At 48.4% G+C, this 17,984-nt stretch overlaps 3 protein-coding genes across 3 annotated transcripts; all 3 read left to right on the forward strand.

The window, feature by feature from the left end:
- Positions 1-465: 465 nt before the first annotated feature.
- On the forward strand, positions 466-4,060 carry LAJ45_08356 (uncharacterized protein; the record flags this gene model as incomplete). Its single annotated transcript, XM_046117907.1, has 3 exons — positions 466-658; positions 787-939; positions 1,008-4,060. 3 exons carry the CDS (start codon positions 466-468, stop codon positions 4,058-4,060), a joined length of 3,399 nt encoding a protein of 1,132 aa, XP_045968833.1.
- Positions 4,061-6,090: 2,030 nt separating this feature from the next.
- Positions 6,091-8,715, forward strand: LAJ45_08357 (uncharacterized protein; the record flags this gene model as incomplete). The annotated part of the gene is made up of 4 exons (XM_046117908.1): positions 6,091-6,903; positions 7,103-7,248; positions 7,338-8,158; positions 8,219-8,715. The coding sequence occupies 4 exons, from the start codon at positions 6,091-6,093 to the stop codon at positions 8,713-8,715; spliced, it is 2,277 nt and encodes a 758-aa protein (XP_045968834.1).
- A 5,568-nt stretch (positions 8,716-14,283) lies between these two features.
- LAJ45_08358 (uncharacterized protein) lies at positions 14,284-15,153 on the forward strand (the record flags this gene model as incomplete). Its single annotated transcript, XM_046117909.1, has 2 exons — positions 14,284-14,449; positions 14,522-15,153. 2 exons carry the CDS (start codon positions 14,284-14,286, stop codon positions 15,151-15,153), a joined length of 798 nt encoding a protein of 265 aa, XP_045968835.1.
- Between the last annotated feature and the right edge of the window lie 2,831 nt (positions 15,154-17,984).

The raw sequence follows: 17,984 nt of genomic DNA on the forward strand, positions 1-17,984 counted from the left end.
GCACATATAACTTACCATACATATCTACCCCACAGGATCGACGTCGTTCACACTGCTCTAGTACATTTTATCGCTCGAACATTATCAACCCATCACGCTTGATCCTGCCTGTTTGTTACCACACTTCGTCTCCAGATACCGTTCCATTCCAGCTGCCGTTTACCGTGCTGGACGCATTCCCATACATTCAATCACTACACAGGGAATTTCTCTCTCATTTAAATACCTTTTTTCTCCATTTCTTTTCACCGAGTTTGGTCTCGATAGGAAGAGATTGAGAAAGAAAGGGGATTAAAAGCAAGACGACTAAAAGGCCAAATCTAAATCTTCCGTCGTAAAAATTTCTCGGCCCGAAATATTATTATACAGATCCTTAGTACACCCAGGAACGAGCGCACTAGTTCAACTCAAGCGAAATCCTCGGGAAAGAGGGCTTTCGCTTCGGCTCGTCAAGTCACGAAGAAAATGGCATCATTACCTACAGCTCCCCATCCTGCATTGAAATACGCGCCAGTTCCACCTGGAGTTGACCAACCACCACCACATCCAGCTGTGGTGAACTATGGATCCTCACCGCCGTCAGCAAAAGTATCGTTAACAACTTGGTGGGAAAAGTTTAAAAAGAAGCCTGCAGCTCCAAAAGAAGGCGGGGATAAGGGTACAGTGCTATGACCTCTTCCCCAATCATAACCCCCCCCCCCCTTCCCCAACCTGCATTTCTACAGAGTTTCATTAGGAAGCTCCCCCCGCTGCCCTAAGAGACCCTGTAGCTCACTTTTGCCTTAGACCACACACCGGGTATATTTGGAGTGCCCTTAAGTAAAAGTATCAAATACGCCAATGTTGCGATTTCGTTAACGGACGGAAACGGCGAGCAATTTATATATGGTTATGTCCCAATTGTGGTCGCCAAATGCGGTGTTTTCCTCAAAGAAAAAGGTGAGTCCTCCAGCTAGAGGTTTAGACTTGGTCTCCCACAATATTCTGATTCTAGCCCCTGTAAACAGCTACCAACGTTGAGGGAATCTTTCGACTAAGTGGGTCTGCAAAGCGGATAAAGGACCTGCAAACCATTTTTAATTCTCCGGACAAGTACGGTAAGGGACTGGACTGGGCTGGTTATACCGTCCATGATGCGGCGAATATTTTTCGTCGATATCTTAATCAATTACCCGAGCCGATTATTCCACTGGATTTTTATGCCCGGTTTCGTGAACCACTACAGTGTGCGCAGGAAGATTTCGACGCCCTTGCAGCTATCCGTGCCTACCAAGATCTCATCGGCAAGCTTCCTGCACTTAATAGACAGCTACTTCTCTACATCCTGGATCTTTTGGCTGTTTTTGCCTCTAAAGCTGAACAAAATTTGATGACCGCAAGCAACTTGGCGGCTATCTTTCAACCGGGATTAATAAATCACCCAACACATGACATGTCACCCAATGACTACAAGTTATCTCAGGATGTACTAGTGTTCCTTATTACCAATCAGGATCACTTTTTGCTGGGAATGCGAGGGAATCCCGAAACCGAAGCGGTAGATAACCTCAGTGTGCCCGTTGCCCCGGCAGCACCGGCGTCTCCACGGCGCGCAAAGACTGTGCTTAGTAGATCTCCGTCAAACTCGAGTGCTGGGGCAGATGACGTTAGGAAATATGGCAACCTCCGAAGAAACGTTTCTGTTACATCTAAGAGGTCTATTGTCGGCGGTCCAATCGTTTCAAACAATAGTGGAGGGTTAAGCAGGAGTAATACACTTCCTTCAAAGAGGTCGCCCAATGCGTCACCGGTAACCTTTAGAGGGGAGAATAACTCAACTCCAGGCTCGCCCCGTGGGGGTTTGGCCATGGATAAAAACTCCATCTCGAGATCTCCCTCTGTCGGAGGGCGAGCGCGTGATAATGCTACTCCGGTAACAACCTCCTCCGATGATAGTTCCAAGACTGTAAAACCCATGGCAGCACCTCCGAGAACATCCCCCCCTCCTCCAGTGAACACAGAAGTCCCGCCAGCGCAGCAGCGAACTGTGACTACCCCAACCAAAGAGCGTAATTTTGCTGCAAGTTTTTTTGCAGGATTGTCGCCGGAGCCACACCAAAGGACTGGCAATAAGTTGAGGAAACAGAGACCTGGCAGCACCACTCATTCAGCTGATTCTTCAACAACTAACTTGGGAGTCGAGGCTAACGCCAGTAATCCATCCATTCAAAATGGTCACGGGCCTCCTCCGACGTCACATTCATCTATAGGTGGAGACACGCTTATACAGGCCTCACAACAGCCTCATACAGCTCCAACTACGTCCATGTTGAGCTTTTTCGGTGTTTCGCAGCAGGGCAATGCTCCTCATTCAGCAGCTTCGTCGGCAACTCTGATGCCGGCAATGTCGCCAACCCCTTCAACTACCTCCAGCGTTGCCAGCCAGAGTAGTTCTCATGAATTTTCAGACACTGCAAACCCCCCAAACTCTCCCGAGAAGAAGAGGCGGTCAAGATGGAGGTTATCTGGGCAAAAGATGGACCTCGCACCTACAAGTCCAACATTTGGCAACGGTCATAGTCATGGTCATAACTCTACAGCAAGCCTAGCTGAGAGGATAAGAGGAACATCTCGGAGCCCCCCACACCGGACTAGGAGTGTTAGTGGCGAAACGTCAGGCATGAGCGACAGTGAGGAAAGACGAAGTGCTCTGGGGTGGCTCTCTCAAAAGTTGAATGAGCGGAGGCAACATCAGCAACAATGTGATAGAGAGCGAGAGCAAAAAGAGCATGGACGCCCACATGGAAGGGACGATATGCATCTTTCGATGGACAATCTACCAAAAATGACAATGCCGCTACCAGGTTCTCCGCGAGTACAACCACCAACACCCTCTAGTGTATCACTTCCCACACAGCCAACTCAAGAACATATTCTAGAGTCGCCTCGTGATAGGGAAGGCAATGGAATTTTCCGTCGGGACCGGCAATCACAACAGCCACACCACCGAAATGCTCCAATGCATGGCCCTATGCAACCATCTGCCCCAGCGGTTCCAGCTCACGGTCCCGCTTCGGTACGCCCATCTCCAATGAGTACACCGCGCACTTCGGAGGAAAGAGCACGCATGAGAGAGAGCCAGCCTCTTTATAGGGAAACTCAGGCACAGCAGTATCAAAGAGAACTTCGCGCACAGCATAAGGAAGGTCAAATCGCCCAAAGGGAACCTGTAGCACACCCAAGAGACAACCAAGGACAGGTGCGCTCGAGAGAGGTTTCTAGGGAAAGCCAGACTCATCAAAGGGATCTTCCGTTAAGTAGGGGTGGAAGTCAGACACACCCAAGAGAGCTTACGCCAAATCAGGGAGGAGGTCTTACGCGCCAGAGAGAAGTTTCGGCAGATCGAAGGGACAGCCAAACGCACCAGAGAGATCTCCCAAGGAACCATAGGGACGGTCACATGCACCAAAGAGAGGCTTCCAATTCAAGGGACGGTCATATGCACCAAAGAGAGGTTCCAGCGGGCCCGAGGGATATTCATAAGAGAGAGGTATCAGGTCCGAGGGATATTCATACGCAGTTAAGGGAAGCCCTAATTGGTCCAAGGGAGATGCAAGGTAGGGATATTTCGGGCCCAAGGGATATTCAGACGCAATTAAGTCAGATGCATTCGAGGGAGGCGTTGGTGAGTCCAAAGGATATCCAAAGTAGGGAGGCTTCTATCCCAAGAGATCCTCAGATGCAACAGCATAGAGATATTTCGGGCAATCAAAGGGAAACTACATTGCACCAAAGGGAGACCTCGGCACATCACGGGGAATCATCGACTCAGCATCAGGAGGGTTCAATCCATCAAACCGAAGTTTCTGAATTGCCCTTGTATGCACCTGTTCCTGGGGAATCGATTGAACCTGAAACTCAAATTCAGGCGCGGCGACGACCACAGGCAATACGCCCTGGTGAGCCACTTTTGCTACAAGGAATTATGCCGCAGGGACCGCCCGATGGGCGCATGTCCGAGGGAATGCTCAGCAGTCCTATGTCTCCTGGCCCCATGTCACCACCTGGCACAGCGTTGTAGGAGACTAAATAATGTTGCTATTCCCGAGTCTTATAATATTGCTTGATTTTTGTAATGAAAGGTGTTATTCTATTCGGACGCGGTTTCTCGTACTTTTTTACACCCTTCTTTTTATATCCTGTAGGATATTTGGCTGGCGAGTTAGTTGGTTGTTCTGTTTTTTTGGAGCAAGTGCATTATGACCCATTTCTTTCATCTTCGTATTTTTTTTCTTTCCAATTCCACTTTTTTTTCCATATTTTTTTTTCTTTTTTGTTCAGACATGAGCAGCACGAATTGTCATGTCGGGATGAAGATAATTCACGAACGAACAAGGCTATGAAATGGGACGAGAAAAATAAAAGGAGCATTCTTTCTTGTCCTCTTTTTCTTCTCTTTTTATTTCTGGTTTTGAGGCTCGGATGTTGATTTTGGGAGGCGTGCTGCGTTTGGGAGTAGGAGTCGGAGCTCCTTTGTGGGTTTCCTGTTTTGTTTTGTTGATTTTGGAATCCTTTTACTTTTCTTTTCTTTTTTTCTTTCCTGATGATGCCCGCGGGTGTTTGATCTTTTGGGTGGTCGCTTCACAATGGGGAAAAGCGGATGATAATTTTTCCCCCCCTTTTTTTCTCTTTTCTTTTTCTATAATGTCTGATGATTATTACTTCTTGCAAAGTGGGAATTTCAAACTTTGCGGATGTTTCTTTAACTCGAGGCTATTTTTACCCATTCTTGTGTAAGCATACTACTAGCTTGTGGTTATTCTTTTACCTTTCCTGGCGGGAGGCGTGCTAGGGGTAGGCGAGTGGGTGGGGCAAAAGGGAGTGGGGTGAGAATATATTGAGCTCGAGTGATCACTTGTGAACGCCCGTTTAGTGGTTTTACTTTCCTGATCCAATACGTGATGTGCGGTGGTTGGCTGCTCTGGGGCCATGGAGGGGATAGCGAGCCTTGGCAATCAATTCTAACAAATGGATCCCCGTTTTGTTTGTTGGCCAAGCTAGCCTCCTCCTCCACCTCACTTGCTTTCCCCTCAGGCTCCATCTTGTCCATCGCTCTAATTTATGTAGGAACCGCACTGCCCAGCGGCTGTTCCCCGAAGCCTTGGGGAGTAGGGTTTGCACTTTGGTCGATCTTGGGATACGGGCACTATGTACCACAGTGGACCAAGTAACTTCGAATTACCTATTATATCTCTCATATCGTTCCTGGAGGCTTTATCTACCTAGATTATTGAACCACGCCCACTTGTTCTCTCCCCAAATGTTTGGTCCTGGGCACAGGTACTGGAACCAACCGAAGAGACACTGCTATATATATTTAATAAAATAGAGTAAGTTGGGCGGCTCTCCCGGGCCCGCGAACGCAGTTATCGGCCTCCGGGGGGGCTTGTTTCGTGTATATGAGAGCTCGGGATACTGGAATCGGTCTGGCGCATGGGGTATTATTATCTGTAGAGTGAGTGAGCGAGTGAGTGAGTGTGGGATTGATGATCTGGGCCTACCAGCAGCCAGCAGCAAGCGGGGTACAATACTCTGGTCTCCTATTACCAACGCCGACACAGTGTGTAGCTGAATGTAGTTTTACCTGCACAACTGGGGGCAGGCTCGTGACAGCCTTTCTTATGTATGGTGTTTCAAGAAACGGCGTCTGGAGAGGGAACGGGTTTGTTTTTTTTTTTTTTTTTTTTTTTGCAGATATCAAAATGCCACTATGGATGCAATGCAGACAAAGGAATGTGGTGGACCCTTGTTTTTTTTTCCCTCCCCCCCTCCACATCCACATCCACATCCACATCCCATCCCACCCTGGACAGACAGACAGACAGACAGACAGACAGATTAGACCGTATGCAATATCAGGATTATTGCGAGTGAGTAAGAAGCGAGTGAGTGCCCCACCAGCCAGCCAGCCAGCCGGTCAAGGAAAAAACCCTTTAGCCTCTGACTGACTGACTGCGTCTGTCTCGCACGTCGGTTGTTTAATTTGCGGCTCTTCGATTAATTTTGTTGCTTCTTCTGAGTCAACACCGTTGTTGCCAGCCAGCCAGATAGATGCCCCTCCCCCGCTTTTTCGGCCTGCAGCGCTCCATCTGCACACGCACACTCACAACCACCACAACCACCATCACACAAACACCACTCCTGATCCTCCCATCACCGCTCTCACTATCCTCCACCGCGCTCAAGGCTATCCGCTCCCACCACCACCACCTCCACCACCAACACTCCTTCCAATCAGCTCACTCCCTCCACTCAGCCCTCCCAGTACTACCAAGTGCTACCACCACCACCACCACCACCACCCCCAACCCTGCCCCCCAGTTCTCAAAAAAGGCATTCCTGAAAGCTCTCCGCACGCCGCAAAAAATGGCCACCACAAAGACCGGCGCCCCGCTCGACCGCGGCACCCTGGACACGCTCCTGCGCCGCAGGCTCTTCTACACGCCGTCGTTCGAGATGTACGGCGGTGTGTCGGGGCTGTACGACTACGGCCCGCCCGGGTGCGCGCTGCAGCAGAGCATCGTGGATACGTGGAGGAAGCACTTTGTCCTTGAGGAGGACATGCTGGAGGTTGACTGCACCATGTTGACCCCCCATGAGGTGCTCAAGACGTCGGGCCATGTGGACAAGTTTGCGGACTGGATGTGCAAGGACCCAAAGAGCGGGGAGATCTTTAGGGCGGATCATCTGGTTGAGGAGGTCCTTGAGGCGAGATTGAAGGGTGATAAGGAGGCGAGGGGTGAGAAGGTTGCGGTTGAAGAGGAGGATGCGGATAAGAAGAAGAGGAAGAAGAAGGTTAAGGACATCCAGGTCGTCAAGTTGACCGATGAGGTCAGGAAGGAGTACGAAGAGACTCTTGCCAAGGTTAGTGTACTGTTCATATGGCTCAATTCATATATCGTATTACGGAATCTCTTAAAGTTACACCCATCTATTACGGATTTGAGATTTTTTATAATTTTTATATTCTTGATCCTCCAACTATCACTCGACCTGGTTTTGAAACATTGTGTTTCGAAACATTGACCAATTGGGGACCACTAAACTAACTACTCGTTGGTAGATTGACAACTACGATGGCGCTGAACTTGGTGAACTCATCATCAAGCACAAGATCACCAACCCTGCTACCGGTGGGGCTCTGGAGCCCCCGGTTGCCTTCAACCTGATGTTCCAGACCTCAATCGGTCCCAGCAGCAACTTGCCTGGGTGAGTTTCTCCCCATTAGAACTGCAGCCTAATATATGCGATCTCTTGCGACTACTATTTCCGCACCCCGGATGTCTAATATGCTATAGTTATCTCCGCCCCGAGACTGCCCAAGGTCAATTCCTTACCTTCAACAAGCTTCTCGAATTCAACAACCTCCGCATGCCCTTCGCCTCCGCGTCCATCGGAAAGTCTTTCCGTAACGAGATCTCCCCCCGCTCTGGTCTCCTCCGTGTGCGCGAATTCCTCATGGCAGAGATCGAGCACTTCGTCGACCCTGCTGAGAAGAAGCACCCTCGCTTCGTCGAGGTTGCCGACTCCGTGAGCTTGAAGTTCCTCCCCCGCAACGTCCAGGAGCAGGGACAGACCACCATTGTCGAGAAGACTATCGGTGAGGCTGTCAGGGAGGGAATGGTTGACAACGAGACTCTTGGTTACTTCTTGGCTCGTATCCAACTCTTCCTCAAGGAGATCGGTATCGACCAGAACAAGGTCAGATTCAGACAGCATATGCCGAACGAGATGGCGCATTATGCCACCGACTGTTGGGATGCTGAGCTCCTGACAAGTTATGGGTGGATTGAGTGTGTTGGTTGTGCGGACCGTAGCGCGTACGATTTGACTGTCCACTCAAAGAAGACTGGTCAGTCGTTGATTGTGCGCGAGGCTTTGGAGGTTCCCAAGGTATGGGAGCAGTGGGATATTGTTGTTGACAAGAAGTGGCTTGGACCCCGCTTCAAGAAGGATGCGAAGAAGGTTGAGGAGGCCATTGAGAAGGTTCCCCAGGAAGAGAGGGAGAAGATGGCCGCGACCCTGAAGGAGGGTGGTAAGATCACTGTGAAGGTCGACGGCCTCGGCGAGGTGGAGCTGGACAAAGTGACTGTTGAGAAGAACCAGCACACCCAGAATGGCAAGTAGCCTTACCTCCCGCAACTGAAGTGATAATGGGTGACTAATAAAGACCTCACAGTGAGGGAATACACCCCCAATGTTATTGAGCCCTCATTTGGTATTGGCCGTATTTTCTACTCCCTCATCGAGCACATCTACTGGACCCGCCCCGGCTCCGAGCTCCGCGACGTCCTCTCCTTCCCCCCGCGCATCGCGCCCACCAAGATCCTCATCGTGCCCCTCTCCTCCAACAAAGACTTTGCGCCGCTCGTCACCGCGCTCTCCCACAAGATCCGCCGCGCCGGCGTCTCGAACCGCGTCGACAACTCCAGCACCTCGATCGGCAAGCGCTACTCACGCAACGACGAGCTCGGAACCCCCTTTGGCATCACCATCGACTTCCAGACCGTCAAGGACGGCACTGTCACGCTGCGTGAGAGGGATGGGATGAAGCAGATTAGGGCGTCGCAGGAGCAGGTGATTGAGGTTGTGAAGGGCATCTTGGAGGATAATGGGACGTGGGAGGAGGCGCTAGAGAAGTATGGGGAGTTTCAGGGACAGGAGCTGGATGAGTAGAGTATAGATGTAGATAGGTGGGTGGTTGTGTATACGGAGGTCTTTTATCCACTCGCTAGGTAGACTTGAATTTTAAAAAAATAAATCTTTTGTTGCTTGATTGTATGGTCTCTGTGCGTTCTTGCCTTTTTTTTTTATCTGTGCTATCTAGAATGTGAAAACTACATTGTTACAGTGTCAAGAACCACACAATAACTAGAGTTAAAACTAGTTGTTGGATAAGTACATGTAGTTATCTTTTTGAGTTGCATGTAGTTACAGGTGAGCTTCCCGATCCGTGGCTATTTTTCCCCACCTTTTAACACCAGCCGCCAGCATACACGAACCAACTCCATCAACACCAACAGTCATATCGGGTCGAGTGATAGTCCATGCATACACCTCTCCGACCCATAAATAAACCCTCCATACAGAGAAACAGCAATTAAACGCAGCCAGACCGTCCCTAACTCGGCTCCATAAGAGCCACACCCGTCTCTAATAGCGATTTGGTAAAAGTAGCATCCGGCGGTGGTAAACCTAGCCGAGTGATATCCTGTGATTTAGTCTCGATCCCTCTTGCTAACGGTTTAGCAAGTGTTTTTAGTTATCTTCGGGCTACCTGATACAGTGATTGGGTAGTGGCGCATCTAATGCGCTCTCCTGAGCTTGGTTTGGTCCGCGCTTCGGCTCAAGCCCGCTGCAGCCCGGCCAAGAGGATGGGTCGCAGAAACACCCGAATAAATCGTAGCTGCATTAAGACTGAGCACATCTCATCTCCCCCACGCGAGGGAGAGATGCGGCGACGCGCGCGTGCTGGGACAACCGTCTCTGCGCGCGCGTTTTACGGGCTAGTTATAGCCCGGACCGGGGGCGTAGGGCCGCAGTTGACAGCAGACCCTCCGGTACCTGCTCCGGCTTTAAGTCCGTACGTGTGGGGTAGTTGCACACCTCCAAAGTACATACGGACTGAGTCCGACCAAACAATTAAACGGGGAGAATACGAACCTCACTTTACCAGCGAGCGGGTTTGGGCCCCCTGCGCCCAGATATCTTCAGGGGTTGCTGTTTATATTTACCCGCCCTTCATGATCATCTTTTGACGTCGCTTGACAGTCCGGGCCCGTATATACGGCGTGGCTCATGCGGAATTCTCTAGTCTCCTAAAAAAAAAAAACCCGCACCGTTGGGACCGGTCCCATGTTCTGGATTATGGGTATTTGGGGAATATTTGCTTCACTCCACAGGTGGGTTCTTGCTCGAGTGATGCTTTGTGACCTGAGTAAGCACGAGCAGCATTTGACAGGATTGGCTACATAGTAAGCTTGCAATCACTCGGTCATGGTCCCCTCAGACTGCCAAAAAGAGGGTGCCCAGCTGGTTAGCACGCGGTAATTATTACTCCCAATAGCCTTAGGACTGCTGATTCATGCTGCATGCGTAGTACTCAGTGTCGTAAATTACCACCCCAATCAGCTCGGAGATGACAATATTGTTTCCAACACGATATTGCCAGAGTCATTGACACCACAGTCTGCCTACCTCTAGCAACAGCAAAAAAAAAAGGGAAAAAAAAAAGGAAACGCCTCGGCGCAACATGGAAAACAGGGATGGCCCTAAACACCCCAACGACAAAGTCGTACGTGGGAAGGCCATCAATACGATTGTCAACCTGGAACATCCCAGCTCCGGCGGACCCAAGGGGAAAGAAAGCGGCCGAGACTAACTATGTAGCTCAGATTGCAAAAACAGTCCCGGGAAAGGGGACTCTCCCGGGATCCGTGCCGTTCGTTACTCTACCCTCGGGTCACTACATACATACATGTGCTGGATGCTGCTGTGGGCGCGCAGTGCTTATGCAGCTGAAATATATATATATATATATATATATCAAGACCTCAGGATGGTCCGACATTAATTCCTCTTGCAATGACACACGCGAAACGGAAAACGTTCTTACATCATGGCGAGATTAACCGACAACAGTCGTCGGGCCCGACAGCTTGGGTGCGAATCCCGAAGGTCAATAGGGGATTATTTTTTTCCTCTTTTTTCCTATCATACCAATTGGATTATCGGGGAGGGGTAAATATCGAAACCTGTCATCCCCTCCCCCCCCCCCCCCCCCAGGGCAGCAACAGCAGTAGTAGCAAATGGTCGTTCTGCAAGTATTTATCAACAATTGGATTCTATTTTTCGCCCTTTGGCTCAATTGAAGGAAAGGATACACAAAATCGAGGAGCTCTACGTAACAGCTAGCTAGCTGCAACAGTCTACTTACGTCCCCTAACCCCAATTGCAATCAACCTAGATCCAATCCTGGATCCCAGCAAAGCGAGAGAAAAAAAAGCACCAAAGGATACATACGAGCATATATGTAGTTACTCCAGAAAAATGACTGTGCTGTGCGTTGTCCCTCCACAAACCCAGTGATCGGTTCCGACGATTTCGAAGGCAACCACTGTCCTGGGCTTTTTTTATTTTTGTACTTTTTCCCCCTCATGTTTGGAGGGAGAATACTGGTACGGTACATGTACCTACCCATGGCCGTGAGGAGAAGAGTAGGTACATCCAGTACATAATAGATGTACTCGCGACCAGCAACAAGAACCCGAATATGCAGCTGCAAGTCTTTGGTGTATTTTTGACTTCTACTCCAGTGGAAGTTACAGATTAGGACGTGCATTTTCGGGTTCTTGTTGCTGGTCGCGAGTAGTTATGTATGTACACAGCTCAATTAGCTCGTGCGCACCCACAGAAAAACCTCCCTCAGCCTACGAAAGCTTAATCGAACCGAGTTTTTATTTTTCCTTTACAAAGAACATCATGTGGACGATGTTATCGAGTGGCGTTGATAGGTAGGTTATCAACATAAATAACCACCTCGCGCCTCTTTTCTTTCCCCTTCCTTTATGAACGCCCCCGGCGATCCCCGCGACGTCGATCTGCTCACGTAAAGTATGTACCGAGGGACACAACGAGTGATAGACCATGAGCGATAAAGCGTCGTCGGGAGGGGGGGGCAAGCAATCAATCCCGGGCGCTCGGGCATGCAACCATAGCCAGATCGATTCTTTCTATTTATGTCTGCCCTTTCGATGTCTTAAAAAAATGCCCTTTTCCCTCTCTTTCCAGAAGAGAAAGGGCATATATTTTATCTTCGCTTATTGAGAGACAATGCGATACGAGATGTGTATGGATGAATGGGCGGTGGAGGGATGGGGGGTGTTATAAATAGAGCCTAGAAACTACGCTTCTGTACTCTACCTGTCCACGTAGCCAATAGAGCCAATGATAGGTGGCTCATCGCCTCTGCCCTGCCTGACATGTTGCACAAGGGTCGCACACACAAACTCACACACAGCTAGCAGGGCAAGACAGATGATGGTTTGAGGATGTTTGCGAGGGAGCACAAAGAGTCAGAATAAAAAGGGAAAGAGAGAGTTGTTTTGTGACTGCTATCATTTCCACGGGAATGGACTAATCAGAGTGCTGCGTGTGCTTCGGCTGCATGGATAGTAACATTGAAAGTTATATTTGGCCAACTATTGCGCCTGTAAGCTGAGAGGTTCAATCAGTAAGTCAGTTAGCAGGTAACCTTAAGGCTCAGTTAATATTAGTGTTGGAAAGGAGGGCGGCTCCCCGATCTGAGGTTGTATCTGTCTTCTGCGTTTACATCCTTGTAATGTCAACAGTGGAGAGCATCTGAGGTAGGTGGAAGATGAGTTATTAGAAAACGAAGAAAGCCCTATATCGAGAATGTTGTAAATGCATCCTATAGAGCACACACATGCACTCTACTCTACCACTTTACACGGTGGGGCTCTAACGCGAACGAGGAGGTAAAAGGCCATCAACCTCGCTGAGAAAGCGCGGCGAACAGAACAGAACGGCAGGGGGTAGCACAGCAGGGATTTCGGGAGGCAGTCAATCGGAGAGATATGTATCGCGCGCATCATAATTCCGGGGGTGTGCGGGTAGCAGGCTAGCCTTCTGCCAGGTCCTTCCTTGTACCTGGGACGAAAGTCCGAAGAATTCTTTTGAACTGTTCCAACACGGAAGAGCAAGGTAGGTACTCTAGCCACAGCAGAGCAGAGAAGGCGCACTGTACCTGCTCTATCTATGTACCATTGAATACGGGAGTAACATGAACAGATAGAGATAGGGTCAATTGACTCCATTGGTATCATGTATCATGTTCCCTATCACGCCCTGTGTGATCTTCTTCGGATTGGCTGGACCACTAGTCGAAACTTACTTGATGGGGTAGACTCACGATGGCGACAACCCAAGTGGTTATCCAGTCAACCCACGCCTGACCGTTTCCAGCAGTGGCTTAACAATTCGGAATTCCTTTTTCTAAGAACCCCCAAAGGTCTGTGGGCACTAACAAGTAGCTAGCACAGCTAACGGTCCAGCTACATTGATACCTAGTCAAAACCTCGAGTTATTTTGAAATGATCTAGAATAGTGTTTTCCTCCCGAAGGGCACGAAAAGGAGGAATTGCGAGAAGAAAAAAAAAAATTACTTTCCTGATCTACTCATGCTCTACTCAACTGGGAGAGTTAGGGTAAAAATAGCCAGGGCAAATCTCGTTGTCTCTGGTTCCTGAAGCCAAGCCGGATTTCTGTTCGGCATTTCAGCGAATTTGTGATGACGTTTGATTCATGAGCGCACAAGGATCATTTCTGGAGAGCAGCTGGATGGCGAGCTGGTTAGGGGGGACGCGCGGTGGTGGTAGTGCTGGTTGCTGGTTGCTGGTTCTGGTTCTGGTGGTGGTGGGAAGTCTACTCGACGAGCAGTCAGATGTGAGCACAGTTGCACAGCCCAAAAGCGAAAAGTGTTGCTCTATCTAGGTCAGGCAGGCATCAGGAAAAAAAGGAAGAAACAGAACAGACCTCTTGAACATTCAAATCATTAATTCGCTCCCGACTGAAGTGGCTGGGATTGATTTGTCCGTATCTAGAGATACTCGTACATGTACTTATAGATCATGCAGGTCGTCCTTGGAGCCTTTATCCCGTCCCATCCCACTTCTTATTCTTCTCTTTCCCATCCTCTTCCACTCGCTCTCCTCTCTACTTCCTCAAATCATTCTTCAATCTTTCTGCACTTTTATCGCGTCAGCAGAATTGGGACTTGCACATTCGCTTTCGTCAACTGCATTAACATAGGGCAACTTTATTGAGGTAAAGTGGTATTCCTTCATTCTTCCTGTTGGCGGGCGTGGGTGGGGCTGTTTTTTTCCTTCTCGCAAGTGCATACTGCCTGCCTCTCATCTGAAACCCGTGCCTAACACCTCCACTTGCAAGGTGTCTTGCTTTTTTTTTTTTTTTTTTTTGGGCAGTGGAGGGTGCATATCTGCTTCAGCCTCGGATTGATAGTGGGGACCACTGGCTAACATAAATGTCTTCTACCACCCAGGGCCTTTGCAGACAATTTCCCTGCCCGATCAAATATTTATAAAATCTATATAAACAAGATAGTCAAATTTAAAGACTGCTTGCTTAATCTTTAATCTCTTCACGAGAAGTTATCCTTGTCTCTTATCTCTCCCCCCCACATTTCCCCCATATTTTATATCCAAAATGGCACGCCATGGAATCTCAATCATCGGTTCACTACTCTTCGTCCTTCTCTTCCTGTCTCCCCTGATCTTTGCGGATCAGCAGGATTTCTTGGATTTGGTGAAAGATGTAGACGATGAGCGTCTCCACGCTGCGTTGCACGAATACGATGGGAAATACAAGCACGGTATATTCCCCGGCGATCGATCAGCTCTCGAAGCTGTCCACCGAGAACGGGCCGCTGACGCGTCAGCAATAGTCGAACTGGCCAAACGGCAATCATCGAATAATTCCACCACCACGAGCACCGCTTTGACAACTTCAACTACCTCTGTGCCTACAACTACCACCACTACTAGTACCACGCCAACCACCACGCCAACCACCACGCCAACCACCACCTCTACATCTACCACCCCAACTTCAACTACAGCACCACCTACAACCACCACCACGAGCACTACTACTACCCCGGGAACAACGAGCACCACCTCAACGACACCAACCACTTCAAGTGAAACAACCACTACCTCCGAGACCCCGACCTCGACCTCAACAACTTCGACAACAACCGCCGAGAGAACCACGGAGTCCACTACGTCTACAACACAGCCTCCCCAGACAACCACTGCCTCAAGAGGTACCACATTGTATACCTCGAGACTCACTAGGACTGTTGTAGGCACAAACGGCCAACCGTCAACTACGACTGAGACTACGGTTGTTGTTGCTATTAATACTGGTACTTCCGCAGCTGGGTCAAGCGACGCAAGTGCAACACCCACCCAAACATCAGAAATGAGAGACAGCAGTGCAAATGGATTGGGGGCTGGTGTCATGGAGGTTGCAGCTGCTGGTGGAATGGCGGCATTGATATTCGCAATGCTATAAAAGGAATTGCCCACCTTTTCTATTTTGCTTTTCTTACTATCGTTTTTTATACCAAAACTTGCTTTCATAGCCACTAATGCATAGTTTATTTTGCTTTATTTCCTTTTTTTTGCTTTTCTTTTGTCCTCGGTTTTTCGGGTTTGGGGCGGGGTTTTATTGCATTCATACATTCATTTGGGAGAAACGACCTATGTTGGGACAAATAGTCACAGCATTTTTTTACGACAGTCGATCATGAGGGCCTGGAGAAGGACGGAAGGGCAGATATCTGGCTATAGACGATGATGGAACTTGGAGCTATCTTTTACTGAAGTTGTGGTATCTTGCATGGAGGAGGTTACTTTTTATGAGGGGTAGTGTGTGGGGGGGGGGGGGGGGATGCATGAGGGGGGAGGGAAGTGGGGGTCTGCATCACAGTTATCACTGGGGAATGTACTTTTAGGACCAATTCTTGGAAAAGGTTCTGGAGGCTTTATTAGAAGTGAAGGACCCTGATATCATGCGCAAATGACTTTTGTACACATAATATACATACAACCGGGCCGAGGGTTTTAAAGGTGGGATAATGCATCAATACGATAAAGATAAAACATTGGACGGGCCAATTCATTTAAGACACAGTAACATTCCTACGAGTATCTACATACATATTACATACACCATGTATGAATCCTGAGTTTGTGCTCTAGTAAAAAAAACCAAATAAATGTGCTTGGCGCATGAAACCTAACGTTATCAGCAATTGTGTTTGGGGCGATAGCTGTATGCATTGGTGGGCTTAGAATTTGATATGCCACACGGTTTCAAAACCCGGGACTTGGGCTTGAAGGGGTGTTTCCCCTGCACCGTGCCGCCGTTGCTTTGCTTCGTATGCCGAGATAGGTAGAGTGTATGTGCTTCAGGTGCTGATGATGTCTTATCATGACATAAACATCCAAACACATGTAGGCATCAGAATGCAGTACGGGAAAGGAGGATGTAGGTACAATTCTGTGACAGGAGAGTGCTGGGTCAGAACTTGATCCTGCCAAAAGAGACTCTCTGGGCAGGTACTGGGATCCAAAGGCATGCTGTAGATAGCTGTCATGTAGAGTAGCTGAGGGACCGCTTTTGGCCGTCACCGCAGCTGTCCGCGGCTGCAACTGCCTGTTCCACGCACTGGCCTTGCTGTGGGAACTAGGAGAAATCCCTGCAGGCCGCAGCGGGAAAGAATCGGTTTGTGGGTTGTCAGGGGTAACACAGTTCCAAGACAAGCCTTTTTCAAAATGATTCTTGGTTTGCTGTTCTGGGGGACTTTATGCGAAGGGAAGAATTCAAGGGGGTAAGAAACATTACCTATTCACCTACTAGTTGTGCACTACCTTCTCTACATACCCAGATGTAGGCACATGTTTAATGATGGAACGAAGTTGTCTCTGTTTGCAATTGTGAAACGGGGGCGACTGGGGCGGTGGATAGGTATATATTTGTATTCGTCGTTTGATATATAAGTGTATATAGAAGTTAACGCCGCGTCTAACTACAGCTTACCCTCAAAAGAACCAGAAAATGCAAGTAACGGAAACAGGGATTATTTGTATGAGAGAACGACGCCACTCCATACAAATTATCCTTGCCCTGAGCAACTGCATTTTCTGGTTCTTACGCTGGTAAGCGTGTACATGTACATGTGTGTATAGGCTCGTAGTGTGTACATATGAGTGGTGGGGGGTTCTGGTATGCGGGTTAATGATCAGTGAGACATATTACATACTGCGGTACTGGGCGTTGACCGAGTGCGCAAATGTGACGCAAAACGAATGGGATAAAACATGTAAAACAGTGTCAAAGCTCAAGATACGTATGTTAACACACTCATATCCGAAACTCAGCTTTGGTAGTGAAATTAGCAGCTTCGTATCGCCTGGTTACTGGCGCCAACTCTTCTATGATGCCAATGAGTTCTCAATCTTATTTAGTAAGAATAGTTCCAGCGCGTGGGACCACTAAAAACAACAGAACATCCCATGCACTCTTTGTGAGGTTATGATGTTTCTCAATTTGATTCTATCCTATAGGTATATATTCCTAATGAAGAATCTAGTACTATATATAGCTATAGTACTTAGCGGTGCATGTGGAGTTAGTCAACCGGACAAAGGATAAAAGAGGGGAATAGGGAATGTTAGAGTAGTACGTACATGTATTTACAATGCACATCATAAGTTCGTACCTGTATTTGTTCTACCTTGGCTGTCATATTCACGGGCCCTCCTATTAAAATTGATATTCTTAGCACAACCAAGCATCTGGTAACATACAGATTATAGTTTCTGTAATTTCCATTCCGCGGTTGAGTTTGTACATAGGCAGACACTGCCTCTATTATATTGTGCGGATATCTAATCATTAATTCTCGAGATTGAGCGTAGTTGTTGACTTAGGTCGTTATTTCCGCCTAACCTGCTACAGCGGGGGGTTATCAGTACCGGGTGAGTGGTGATATAAAGAGGAGTTACTATCAAATAGGGGCAAGTGAAATAGGTAGATATTCGGCATGATATGAAGTCCTAGAATCGATTGATCGTCAGCTATGAACGGACGGTATATATACTCGCTAGTATCACTAGTTGTAATTGGGGAACAATACAAGCAGACTTTAGTGATAACAAGAAACTCATGAAACAGGTATTATAGATGTATTGTAGATCACGCTATATTTTGATGGAGGAGGAGGAGGAGGAGGAGTTGGCGGTAATGATGGGGGGCAGATATATATACTGTTTTGTACTTTACGTAGGGAATTTCCCCAATTACTTATGGATATCATTGCTCGTTTCTCTTATGTGATA

Source organism: Morchella importuna, assembly GCF_003444635.1.
Source record: "Morchella importuna strain M04M26 chromosome Unknown Morimp01GS029, whole genome shotgun sequence".
In the NCBI taxonomy this organism is placed as follows: domain Eukaryota; kingdom Fungi; phylum Ascomycota; class Pezizomycetes; order Pezizales; family Morchellaceae; genus Morchella; species Morchella importuna.